Source organism: Grammomys surdaster, unplaced genomic scaffold (genome assembly GCF_004785775.1).
Source record: "Grammomys surdaster isolate TR1022 unplaced genomic scaffold, NIH_TR_1.0 125098, whole genome shotgun sequence".
NCBI classification, from domain to species: Eukaryota; Metazoa; Chordata; class Mammalia; order Rodentia; family Muridae; genus Grammomys; species Grammomys surdaster.
In genome coordinates this window covers 539,376-552,128 of record NW_021620001.1, presented here as the reverse complement: position 1 = coordinate 552,128, position 12,753 = coordinate 539,376, and the positions used below count along the sequence as shown (strand labels likewise).

Genomic DNA, 12,753 nt, shown 5'->3' with positions numbered 1-12,753 from the left:
CAGCACTACTGGAATTCTGCATGACTGTGTCAAAGTTCAGTGCAGAAAGAATTCTAAAGTACTTGCTACTTTGCTCGAGTCAAAGTAACTATTCAATTCATGTTGACACAACTTCTACCAATGGTTTCTTTTTATAGGAGTGGGGGACAAATGGAAGAGTCTTGCTATATAATCTAGGCTGACCTTTAATTCTTTAAGTAGTCCAAGGCCTAGCTTTGAGTTTGTTGTGATTTTTTTTAAAATACACACAACTTAATCAGACACCTCCATGCTTAAGGAGAAAATAATTATTCAAATTAGACCAAAATCCTTTAGTTTTGATAAATAGCTTTCTCTACTGTTTCTTTCCCAATTCCTCTTAACATCCTATTTGAAAGCTACAAAACATCCCATTTTATCACACCACCTCTCTCCATGACAGTGCAGCTGCCAGGACACAGCATTTTTATTCATACAATGGTCCCTGGCATTCTAGGGGTCTAGGATGGTCCATGGGCTGCACAGAAAGCAGATTGTTTCACTGATGAGACTGTTACTCTGACAACCAAATCAGTTATCAAAACTGTTGAGCTAGCTTTCTATTGTGGCACATGCTTATAATTCCAGCACCTGAGAAGTAGAAGTAAGAGAACTGTGAATTCAAGGCCAGCCTGAACAACAGTAACGCTCCATCTCAAAATGTCAAGCTAGGGATTAGAGTTCAGTGGTAAAGACTTGCTTAACATTTACAAGACCCTGAGGTGGATGCTCAGCACCATACACACAAGTTAGCCCATAGTCTCAAACAGTAGCCATTAATGGACTGCTATGGATCTTCAATACAAAATTAAGTTCCATAGTGAAACTCAAACTCCTAGGCCAACAGGTAACCCAGCTGTCTACATTCTGGTAGAATTCCATTTTAAACATTTCTAAAATAGCATCAAAACGTCTATGTGTGTATGCAGGTATGTATGACAACAGCAGCTAATAGTTACTGCCTCCGTACTACATGCCAGTGAACTTGTTGTAAGCACCTTATGTGGACACTTACTCATCAAACAACTGCACACAGAAGCACTGGTTTCAGTACACCACAGCAGAGTAAGTGTGGGGATGGAGACCGAGCAGCATGCTTATAGGCCTTTCCTCTCCACAAAACAAGTATCTGCTGTTCATGTTTCTATAAAATATCTCAAGTTATATAGATGATTCACAAAATTGTGCTTTGCATATTTTTATTTTTTGGGACAGGTCTCTATGTAGCCTACACTGGCCTTGAACTTGTAGCAAACCTCCTGCCTTAGACTTGTTTGGAGATTATAGGTGTGAGCACATCTGACTTCCAAATACATTTAAATGTCTGCTATAATAGTATAGCTGTGACAAGAGATTCATAGTTAATGGTGGACTTCTTGAAAATATAAATGCAGCCACTGCAGAATCCTTTTAAGGAGTAATATTTTTGGTTATAGCCTTTAAAATACTCTTCCTTCCTTCCTTCCTTCCTTCCTTCCTTCCTTCCTTCCTTCCTTCCTTATTTATTTAATTATTTCGTAGTTTTTGAGTATCTCATGAATGCAAATGTAGCATATATATTCCTGGTGCCTGAGGAGGCCAGAAGAGTCTCTGGACCTGAAGTTACAGGTAACTGTGAACCAGCATGTCGGTGCTGAGAACTCAACTCAAGTTCTCTGTAAGGGCAATAAGTGCTCCAAACTGCTGAGTGTCCCTTCAACCCCACTGGTTATCTTTTGAGAGTTCACAAGAACTGTGAAAAGGGACAAATATAAACTGACTAAACTCAGTCAATTAAACCACAATACTGCTTATTACCTTTTACTTTAATAACATACTTCTCAAAAATGTTATCCTAGAAAAACAATGAAAGTAAAAGCTGCTGTACAGAGCTGGGGTTATAGTTAGTGCAGGGTGCCTGACTGGTGTGTACAAGCCTGCGTTCAATCCCCTGTCTACACAACACAACAACAACAACAAAAAGGGAAAAAAAACCCTATGGGCACATAAGTACTTTCAGAGAAAAACAATAGGAAACAACTTAAATATTTCAATAAGAAAAGAGGAGTTACACTACAGTGTAGTAGAATCAAATTATTTTACAGCTAATAAGAAGTATTCAAAGGCCAACTGTATCCAGTAGAAACTGGGAAGTGTATGAAGCGTGGTTAAGGTAAATACAAAGTTACACATATCCTATTCAGTGACAGAAAAGCCACCATATACAAACCCTGAAAAAGACTGGGAGAGATCTTAAAAAAACAAAACAAAACAAAAAAACCCCATTTGCTAGAGAGGTAAGGTTACAGCCAGGCTAATAATATATATAGTAACATTCCAAACTGATTTTATGGTAACTTCCAAGTGATCATTAGTTAGGATTGGGTAGAATTTCTCCAATAAAAAATAAGCTTCTTCAATCAGACCCAAAGAAAATGAACTACTTGCAAGGTGGGGGTGGGGGACATGGATGGATGGGGGATTTTACTTAGCTTCCAATCTCAGCATCAAAAAAAAAAAAAAAAAAGCAAAGAAAAAAATAATTGACTAAAACCCCTTACTTCTTACAATTTCTTCAAAGTCATTAAACAATTTGCATACAAAGCTAATCCACCCAGTGTAACTCCACTTATAGAGACTGCAGTACTCTCCTCTGTCCTTTTTAAGGACAGGGTCTCACGAAGGCTGGCCTGGAACTCACTATGTAGACCAAGCTGGCCTCAAACTCCTGCATCTGCCTCCTGAGTGCTGGGATTAAAAGAAGGTGGCAGCATCCTCAATGGCGTGTGTATACTTCTAACAGCAGGAATGAAGAACATGGGAAAATACACAAAGACATTGCCCAAAGGACAGCATCTCTTCAACTCTTCCCAAATACACTGGAAGGTCCCAACAAACACAAGTCATATATAATTTGATTTGATACCCACAGTATCTACTATGGTGTCTGGCATGAGTCAGATAATCAATAGATATTTGCTAACTGAATAGGACAGGCTGGGCTGCTCTCAGCAGAGAACTGTGGCCTTTCTGTTTATATCCTTTACTATGTGAAAGTTATTATATCTAATGAAGAAGAGCTATACAGCCTGAACTACGGAGGGACACCTAACACGCACAAATAGACACTAGAACACGCATCAGAATGGGATGCTGCATGTATTATATGCTAGTCACTTTTGAGACTGTGTTCTTTTTTTTTTCTTTTTTTTTTTTTTTTGGTTTTTCGAGACAGGGTTTCTCTGTGTAGCTCTGGCTGTCCTGGAACTCACTTTGAAGACCAGGCTGGCCTCGAACTCAGAAATCCATCTGTCTCTGCTTCCCAAGTGCTGGGATTAAAGGCGTGCGCCACCACTGCCCAGCTTGAGACTGTGTTCTAAAGACTTTTTCCACTTTTACATTTAAAAGCTTATTGTAACTTAGTAGGATGGGAAGATAACACACCTTAAAATAAGGAAAAAAGAACTGAGAGGTGAACTCTCCTCTAGATGGTCTATAGCATTTAGGAATCAATGCACAGCTATCAGATTCAAATATGGTCACTCATGCTAGCCCACGGATGCTTTTAAGGTATCAAAGAAGCTGCAGAAATGCAGGTATTGACTAAGGAAGATCCCTAAAGCTCTGCCATGGGTCAGACAGCAGTTATAATGGTTCAAGCTGTAAAAAAAATTAGTGAAGTCTTTAACTTTTATACTACAATGGTTGGCATTTGTAATACTGTTGAACAAATACTTTAACCATTAAAAAAAATAAAATGATTAGATAAAATAGCATTTCATTGTGATCCTGAATAAGCTAGAACAAACTACAGATAAAAATAAATTTAGTGTCCTACGATTAGTGTTTCAGAGACAGAGCATCCAGAGCACTGCCCCCTACACTCCAGCAGTCAGGTGGCATGGTCCCTGGGTGCTGAGCTGTCAGGCAGGCTTTGTCAGAAACAGGTTATGGTAATGGATGGTGATGGTGGTGGTCTGTAGGAAGAGCACGCCGAGACCCACTGTGGCCTCTAGGGGGAACCACAGAGCCATGAAGAACATACTCCCGACCATACGCACACAAACACACTCTTCTAAAAAGGCAACGCTTATGGCACCCAAGAAAAAGTGTTATGAAATATGTGCTCTGGGAATGAAGGAGCCAGGAAGCCCATGGGTCTACAAACCTGTGAGTGTTGAGAATCTGTCAGGCCCCAGATCATCTTTGTCTTTTTCTTGTTTTTCTTTCTTTCTAAATGGTATAGGAGCTGGAAATTAAATAAAGTCAGTACTGTGACATATAACATACTACACTCCTCGGAAGTTAGCTGGCGTGCCAGTATTTCTAATTGCAAGGAGGTTGAAACTTTAAAAGCTAAGAAATCCCAAGCGTCAATTGATAATCATTCTTAAAATAGCATCAAAGGTTCTTAAAGAAGCTTTCAGAACCTGCTGTGGAGTCATCTGCCACAGAAAGAATGATTTAATGAGGATCCACTGAGAGTGAGTCAGAACCAATGCCTCTTAGCTTTGCCAAAGAACAGAGTTCCTGCCTGACGTACTCCTCTCCATTAAGTGGGCCAGAGCACGGGTAGATGCAGGTCTCCTCAGCTCCTAAGCGCCACAGCCTAGGAAAAGGCCTATGGAAGAGGACCCCAACTTTTGGGCGATATCTTTTTCCAGGGAGAGAAATTTTGCCAACTCAAAGGATGTCAGGCTATTCAAGAAAAATAAATGTATACAACTCCCTTCCACAACAGACACTATCTGCATCTGCAGGGCACTCACGCTTTCAATGCACATAGACATGAAAAGCTTACATTTGCTCCAGGAATGTCAAAATGGCAATTCAACATTAAGTTAAGAGCAGCATGCCGAGAGTCCTCCATGTTTAATGACAGTGACCGGCATGATCTCCATCAAGGAGATGATAGCCACTTCCCACAAAGAACAGGGCCTTTTAAAGCGCTGCCAGAGCATTCGTCTCAGTGACAGCAGTGCTACACTTCCACACAGCTAGAATCAGCCCGCAGCATCACAGAGGCATGGCCACACTGCTCTCCAAAGAGACTTAAGGCTTTGCTCTTACAGACAGCACTCTGAAGTTTTGTGAAATTACCTTTAGGCATAGCTGAAACAAAGCGTTTTCTCCACCAGGGCCTGCTCCTGTCTGACCTCTCATCATCACTGTCCTTGCGCTCGTCAGTCTGGAGAGAGAGTTGGATGTGTTATTTGCAGTTGAGTAGCAGGGTAAATTGCTATGAAAAGGATTTCAGTAAGTCTGTAAGTCAGTCTTATTTATCATAAAACAAAACTGTTCTTTTGGGTGCTAGGAGAGGAAGAAGACACAGTCAGGGATGGAATCAGGGCACCCTACCTCTGAGCCACAGCACAGAAAACTGCTGCTATTGCCTCCCAGGTACACTCTGGAATAGGTATATATGCCCTTCAGGACAGCTTGAGGTGTTTGAGGGTAGGTACTCTCTCTAGACTGCTAGCAAACCAAAGGCCTAACAGAGTGAGTTATGGTGGGTACCCACAGAACACCTATGAAGGAAGGGACTGGAGTAGAGCTTACTGGGACAGCAAGTGCTTAGCAGGTACAGGCTCTGGGTTCAATCCTCGCACAAAAGCAAAAGAAACAAAATAGGAAGTCCCAAGTAAATGCAGCACAGTGAATTTTAATAGGGGTGAAGATGGTGTGGTGCAGCAATGGTAACCTGGGGTGTCAGAACTAAGTCTGAGACCAATCCTCGAAGCTTCCTGATAAAATGGTTCCTGTTATTAAAGGTCGTCAGTTTTTGTTTTGAGACAGGGTCTCAACCTGTAGCCCAGGCTGGCCTCAAATGCACTATTTACACCAGGCTAACTAACCTCTTTCTTACCAACTATCTCAGCCTCCCAACTACTGGAATTATAGGCACAAGCTACCATGCTCAACCCATAAGTTCTTTTTTTTTCTTTTTTTCTTTTTATTAAAACAGGATTTCTGTGTGTGGTACTGGCTGTCCTAGAACTCACTCTGTAGACCAGGTTGGCCTGAAACTTACAGAGATCTAACTGCCTCTGTCTCCCATGTGCTGGGATTAAAGGTATGCACCACCATGCCTGCTCAAAAGCCCTTTTCATAAATGAAGAACATGAAGCTAAATGAGGTGCTCTTCCTCAAGATACATAGCTTTCACGTGACACAGCTGACCATCAAACCTAGATCTGCCTGCCCTCTCTCTGCTCACCAAGTATACAGTTCCCATTAACTCTGTTCATATGGAAGGGCAGAACTGATAATCATTACTAGCCTATAATGTGACCTCAGAAAATCTCGGAATTTCTTTTTCCATGTATACAGTTGTGACTATATATTCTTGGCTACTGGAGCAGGGGCCTTTTCTTTCTGCTCATCAATCTATTGTTATTCTCAGAGAGCTTTCTTCTTTGTAATTAAATGTATCTATTTCCACTTAGGAGGAAATATTTCTTAAAAGGCTTCACGTGAATGGAGAAGAGGAAATTACTACTAATAATCATCAATAGGTAATTTCTCTGAACAGAGATGAGGGCTTATGCGGCAGAAATGTTTATGAGGACACAAAGTTTATCTACAGGCTAACTCCTTGGGAACACACTTGAAGAACAATGAAAGCGGGTTTCTCACCATCGAGGAGCTAAAGCAAAAGAAAGGGAGGAAAGCAAAGTAAAATCTGTTCTTTCTAGACTGAAACTAAATCCTCAGTGCCCCTCATTGGTCTCTCTGCCAAGAAAGACAGATGGAAATGAACACAGGGTAGCTATGTATATACACCTACACCTACACACAGCCTCGTCTGTCTCTCTGTCTCTCTCTCTGTCTCTCTCTCTGTCTCTCTCTCTGTCTCTCTCTCTGTCTCTCTCTCTCCGTTCACTGAGAGGCTCTGAGAGCAGCAATACACCACAACAATGAGTTCTGACTCATCTCAATTTCTGAAAAATAGTTTTGACCAAAAGGACCTTGAGACCCTTTGAGAAATAGCTAACTCCAGGACAAGACAGAAAATGCAATGAGGCAGCTCAGTACTGGCTGCTCTTCCACAGGAGAGAGGTGTGATTCCCAGACCTCACATAGTGGCTCACAGCCCTCTGTCACTCTAGTCCCAAGAGACCCAATGTCCTTTACTGGCTTCTGCAGGTGCTATTTGTACATGGTACACAGACATACATTCAGGCAAACATGTAAATACATTGTACACAGAAAATAAAAATAACCTCAGGGGAGGAGGAATGGGAAACTATACTCAGAATGTATGAGAGAAGAATAAAAAAATAAAAAATAGCCAGGCAGGGCAGTGGTGGTGCACACCTGTAATCCCAGCACTTGGGAGGCAGAGGCAAGCTGATCTCTGAGCTCAAAAATAATCTCAAGAAAATTGGCCAAGGCAAAACTGAACGAGTAGCAGAGCGACGGAGTGAAAAGGCCGACGGGCAGCACGTGCACTGCTGGGTCCTGCTACTATAAACCACGGACTAGGCAGAGCGGCTCTCCAGTATGAACTCAGCACTCAGAAGGTAGATACATGGATTATCACAAGTTCAAGACCAACCTTGTCTATGTAGTGAGTTCCCAGTCAGCTTAGGCTACATAATGAGATCTTGTCTCAAAAAACCAAGGACAACAACAAAAACTAAATGAAAAGAACTTATGCTGGTGACTGGGGAGACATGATGAAGCCAGCATGTCAGAGTGCTGATGAGTAGAACTGCCGGCAGGATAATGTGGCATTTGCAGGAAACTTACTAACTCATCAAAAAGGGAGAGAGGAACTGGTTTGGAAACTTACTTTTAAACGAGGAGGAGCCAGGCAGTGGTGGCGCACGCCTTTAGTCCCAGCACTTGGGAGGCAGAGGCAGGCGGATTTCTGAGTTCGAGGCCAGCCTGGTCTACAGAGTGAGTTCAAGGACAGCCCGGGCTATACAGAGAAACCCTGTCTCGAAAAAACCAAAAAATAAAAAAATAAAATAAATAAATAAATAAATAAAATAAACGAGGAGGAAATGTTTGTCTTCTCAACTTTATGACTTTGAAATCATAAGTGCTATACCTCATTGAACCACCTCAAAAGCATCCTAAGTGTGATTAGACACAGAACTGCATGGAAAAAAAGATCTGAGTGCTATCAAAGGCAAGATTCTTACAAAACCAAATTCTAACAGCATGATGGATTACTAGACAGATGTTTCTATTTTGTTTTTTCTTTTTTTGAGACGTGGTTTCTCTCTGTAACCCTGACCATTCTGGAACTTGCTCTGTAGACAAGGCTAGTCTCAAACTCACCTGTCTCTGCCTCCCGAGTTCTGGGATTAAAGGCATGCGCCACACCTTCTGGCATGGCAGATCACCTTTAATCATGACCAAGGTCACCCTTAATCTTGAATTCAGAGTCCATATTCACTTCAGATATCATGAAAACCCACCAGGCAAAGCACTGACCTGGCCATAACCTGTAATTTCTACATGGCTGTGTCCCATACCTCTCCTCTTGAAGAGTCCTTACTCGGAGACGAAGACGAAGAGTGAGGGGCAGCCACCAAAGAAGTAGCACCAGTGGCTGCTGCAGTTGGAGGGAGTTCTTCATTCCCTGGACGTCGGTTCCAGCTGGGGTCACTCATAGGCCGCCGCACAGAAGATACTATATCAGAGCTTCTGCTGCGAACCAGTCTCTCAGGGTAAGAGTGCCTCTGCTTGAACGCCTCCATTTCAGCTGCAGTTAAAACGTGAGAACCAAAGTTGGGCAACCTGGCCTCATTTCCTCCCACTGCACCTTCCAGGATTGGAGGATCCGGAGGTGGATGCGAGGGCCGGGCATAGTGAACCTTCGGCCTTACCACAGCAGAGGCTCCTGTAACACAAAAAAGAAACTTTGCAGAAAAGACAACTAATCAACAAAAGTCTACATCTCTTGCTTCTGTTTATGACAGAGTCCAAAAGTTCATCCCACAAGCTTACCTTCATGTGAGGACAGTGGATCAAACATGGCAAGCAGAGACTCTGACTGAGAGGGAGGAGAGGTCAGCTGGTGAGCGCCTACAACAAAAAGGCACACCATGAGATCAAGCCAGATGCAGACAAGCGTTCCAGATAAGGAAGAAGGCACTGAGACTCTTCCACAGTTTTCTCTTAGTCAATTAGAACTTGAGAAGCATGCCAGCAATAAACATCAGATTCTGATTATCCCATATTTTAATCTGCATGTAGGGATTTTTTACTCCATCTAGAGGGAACAGTATCCATATGCTTACTACCTAATGGACAAATACTACTATGGTTAGTGTGAAGAAGGCCACCATGAGACCTCACCCGTATCTTAAGTAATGGCTCAGCTTCTCTGAGACTCACTCCTCCCGCCATAAAAACAAGGAACACTATCTAAAGAAGAGGTGGAGAACTGTAAAATTTGAAAGTCTAATATTACTTTCAGCAAATGTCTTGATTTTAAAAAGAATCCATGAGTGAAATGAATATATAATGTTATTAACTTAACTCTAATTTCTAAATGTACTATTTTAGACTACAGAACTCTCACTCCCAAAAAGATATCCCTAAGCATGTCTTAACACAACTAGAAATATTAAAATAGGTAAGTATACAGTGACTAAAACTTTCTCCATTCATGAATTTCCTTATGACAGATTTCTAGAAGTAGTTCTAACTGAACCAAATGTAGAATATGAACATTTAAATCCCCAAGTACACAGTGACAAGTTATGCCTAAAGAGCTATACTAATGGATCAGATACCAGCAGTATATGATCTTTATTATTCTTGCTTTGTGGATTTTTTTATATGACTTACTTTTATTTTGTATGTATGTGTTTCACCTGCATGTATATCTGTGTACCATATGCATGCAGTACCCATGGAGGCCAGAGGAGGACGTTGGGTCCTCTCAGAACTGGAGCTAGAGACAGCTGTGAGCTGCCATGTGGGTGCTGGGGGTCTAATCTAGTTCCTCTGGAAGAGCAGACTGAGCCATTTCCCCAGCCCCACTTTGTAATTTAGGGTTTTGTTTTTGTTGTTTTGGGTTCCCCCCCACCTCTTTTTTCTTTCTTTTTTGGTTTTTTGGATAAGGACTCACTATGTAGACTTGGCTGACCTGGAACTCACTATGTAGACCAGGCAAATCTCAAACTCATAGATATTCCCCTGCCTCCACCTCCTGAGTGCTGATATGATACAACCACCTTAAAAAGCCATCCTCACTCCCACAACTTACCATGGGCTATATCATCCATATCTGGACTAGTTACAGAATCTTTACCCCCAAAATCAGAGCTGCACTCAGATCTCAGGTCTTCAATCTTATTGGGAATATCCTCTGATGTGGCACTTATACCTTTGAAAAATACAGCAAAAATATGTAAGAAAATAAATAAACTGCAAAAAGAACAAAATAGTTACACAAAATTCCATGAACTTTGGAGAACTTCCTTTTCAAACTGTGAGCACATGTGAGTTGCTGAGTGCTGTCAAGTTACCAATATTGTTCAAATACACTTACTTATCTTACTTTATAGAATAACATCAGAATTATGCGCTATATCTAAATATTGTACCAAAAGCTACCAAAAATATCAAGAGCTGAAAGAGGAACAGTTTGTCAATTATTTCAACAGGCTGTAAAAGCCACACATTACGTTCTCAAAGATTATGGAGGCATAAAATTAATTTTGTTTCCTGGGGACTACTGAGAACTGAAATCACAGATCTCTTGGGGATGGAGATACAGCTCAGTGACAGAGCACATGACTACTAACATGTCCCGAGTTCTGTACCATACCATAAAACAGCAACAAAACCCAGTATCTCTTTGGTAACACTTTGTAAACAAAAAGAAGGAGATGCCTTCAAATTCCTAGTCCTTAAAACAAGACAGACATACCGGACACAACACTGAGGCCTGGTGTGCTGGGGCGGGAACTGACCTCCCTGACATCCGTATCATCGGACGTACTGCCCAGTCCAGAACAGCTCTCCAGCTCTTGGAGGCGCTCTTCCTGCTTTAAGTCTGGAGCCTCTGAACAGAAAACAAAAGAGTCACCTAGTAATTCGGTGAACATGCAAAATTTCAGCTTTTGTGACTTAGATATATAAGCTATTGGGGAATAAAGAGATTTATAAGTCTAAGGCACTTAGCAAAGCTAGTTTAAAGAAGGCAGAGTTATGATTTCCTCCTGATATACATACTAGTTTGTAAAGTTCAGATGACAACTATTTCTAGACTACTATTAAAACCAAAGCACATTCTTGGTTACCACGTAAACTAAACAACAGGAGCACAGAATAGTATAAACACTGTATCAACTCTCTAAATCTCACTGTTTCCAAAAGCACTGAAAATGGACATGATGGCAGGGCAACCTCAGCACTCAATAGGCAGAGGCAGGCGGATCTCTGTGAGTTTGAGGCCAGAATTAAATACACCGTCAGTTCCAGGAACACCCTGAGCTACATGATGAGATCCTGTCTCAAACCATCCCCAAAAAGAAAGAAAGGAAAATAATTTCTTTACTTAATAATTTATCTACTAACTGTTTGAGATGGGGATCTTACTGTATAGCACTAGCTAATATTACATGTATGTGTAATCAAATTAATTTTCTTTCAAGAGACGGGAGAGGGGTTGGAGAGATGGCTCAGCGGTTAAGAGCACTGATTACTCTTCTAGAGGTCCTGAGTTCAATTCCCAGCAACCACATGGTGGCTCACGACCATCTGTAATGGGATCCGAAGCCCTCTTCTGGTATGTCTGAGCACAGCTACAGTGTACTCATATATATAAAATAAACAAATAAATCTTTAAAAAAAAAAAAGAGAGAGAGAGAGACAGGAGAGATGGCTCAGTGGTTAAGAGTACTTGGTGTTCTTATAGAAGACGTGGATTCAGTTCAAAGCACCCACATGGCAGCTCACAAATGACTGTAACTCCAGTCCCAGGGGATCTGATGCTCTCTTCTGGCCTCTGCACACATGCTATGCACATATATACATAAACACAAACACTCAAACAGAAAATAAAATTTATAAATTAGTGCAGGAGAGATATCTCAATGGTAAAGAGTATCTGCTGGTCCTCAGAGGATGGGGTTCAGTTCCCAGCACCCACATTAGGTGGCTCACAATGGCCTTTAACACCAGACTCCATCCCCATGAGACTCAATAACCTCTTCTGGAGTCCATGGGCACCTGCATTTACATAAGCACACACCCATAGAAATATACAATTTAAAAAGAAAATTGTTTTTATCTCAAAAAGAATAATATAATAAACAATCAAACAAACTTTCAGACATCTCTTAAAATAGAAAAGTTATTCCCAGGGAAAGTTTTACATTTATTGCATCTGTGTGTACGTGTTTCTCTCCTTCAGAAGACTGAACTCAAGTCCTCAGCTTGGCTGTAAGCACCTTTATTCACTAGGCTATCTCACTGGCCTGGACATCCAGGGATAAATGTAAGGATGTTGACTAGGAACTCAAATGTGTAATCTGAGCTCGGTTGCTACTCTCATTCTGGGATGATATGGTGAAAGATATTGAACACATCATAAACACAAAACTCAGTTTCAAACAATTACTTCAAATATAATTTAACACAGACTCAGAAAACATTTGGTATATTGTTATTGTCATCATTGGTTTCATTTTTTTCTCCCTCCCTCCCCCCGTCCCTCCCGCCCTCCCTCCCCCCCGCGCCCCGCCCCCCCACCCCCCGGCCCAGCGGGGGTGGTGAGGTGGTGGGGGG

At 41.6% G+C, this 12,753-nt stretch overlaps 1 protein-coding gene across 5 annotated transcripts in view; it reads right to left on the bottom strand.

Moving 5' to 3' along the window:
• Gapvd1 (GTPase activating protein and VPS9 domains 1) overlaps positions 1-12,753 on the bottom strand; it is an 84,453-nt gene that overhangs the window by 16,707 nt on the left and 54,993 nt on the right. For 2 of the 5 annotated variants that reach the window (XM_028785059.1, XM_028785060.1), the window contains exons 12-17: positions 10,892-11,026; positions 10,226-10,345; positions 8,959-9,036; positions 8,484-8,851; positions 5,098-5,185; positions 4,166-4,246 (exon numbers count right to left, since the gene is read on the bottom strand). In XM_028785059.1, the coding sequence (XP_028640892.1) occupies positions 4,166-4,246; positions 5,098-5,185; positions 8,484-8,851; positions 8,959-9,036; positions 10,226-10,345; positions 10,892-11,026 (870 nt within the window). Of the gene's footprint in view, positions 1-4,165; positions 4,247-5,097; positions 5,186-8,483; positions 8,852-8,958; positions 9,037-10,225; positions 10,346-10,891; positions 11,027-12,753 lie in introns of those variants that run through there. The other 3 variants (XM_028785061.1, XM_028785062.1, XM_028785063.1) reach the window with 2 other exon arrangements.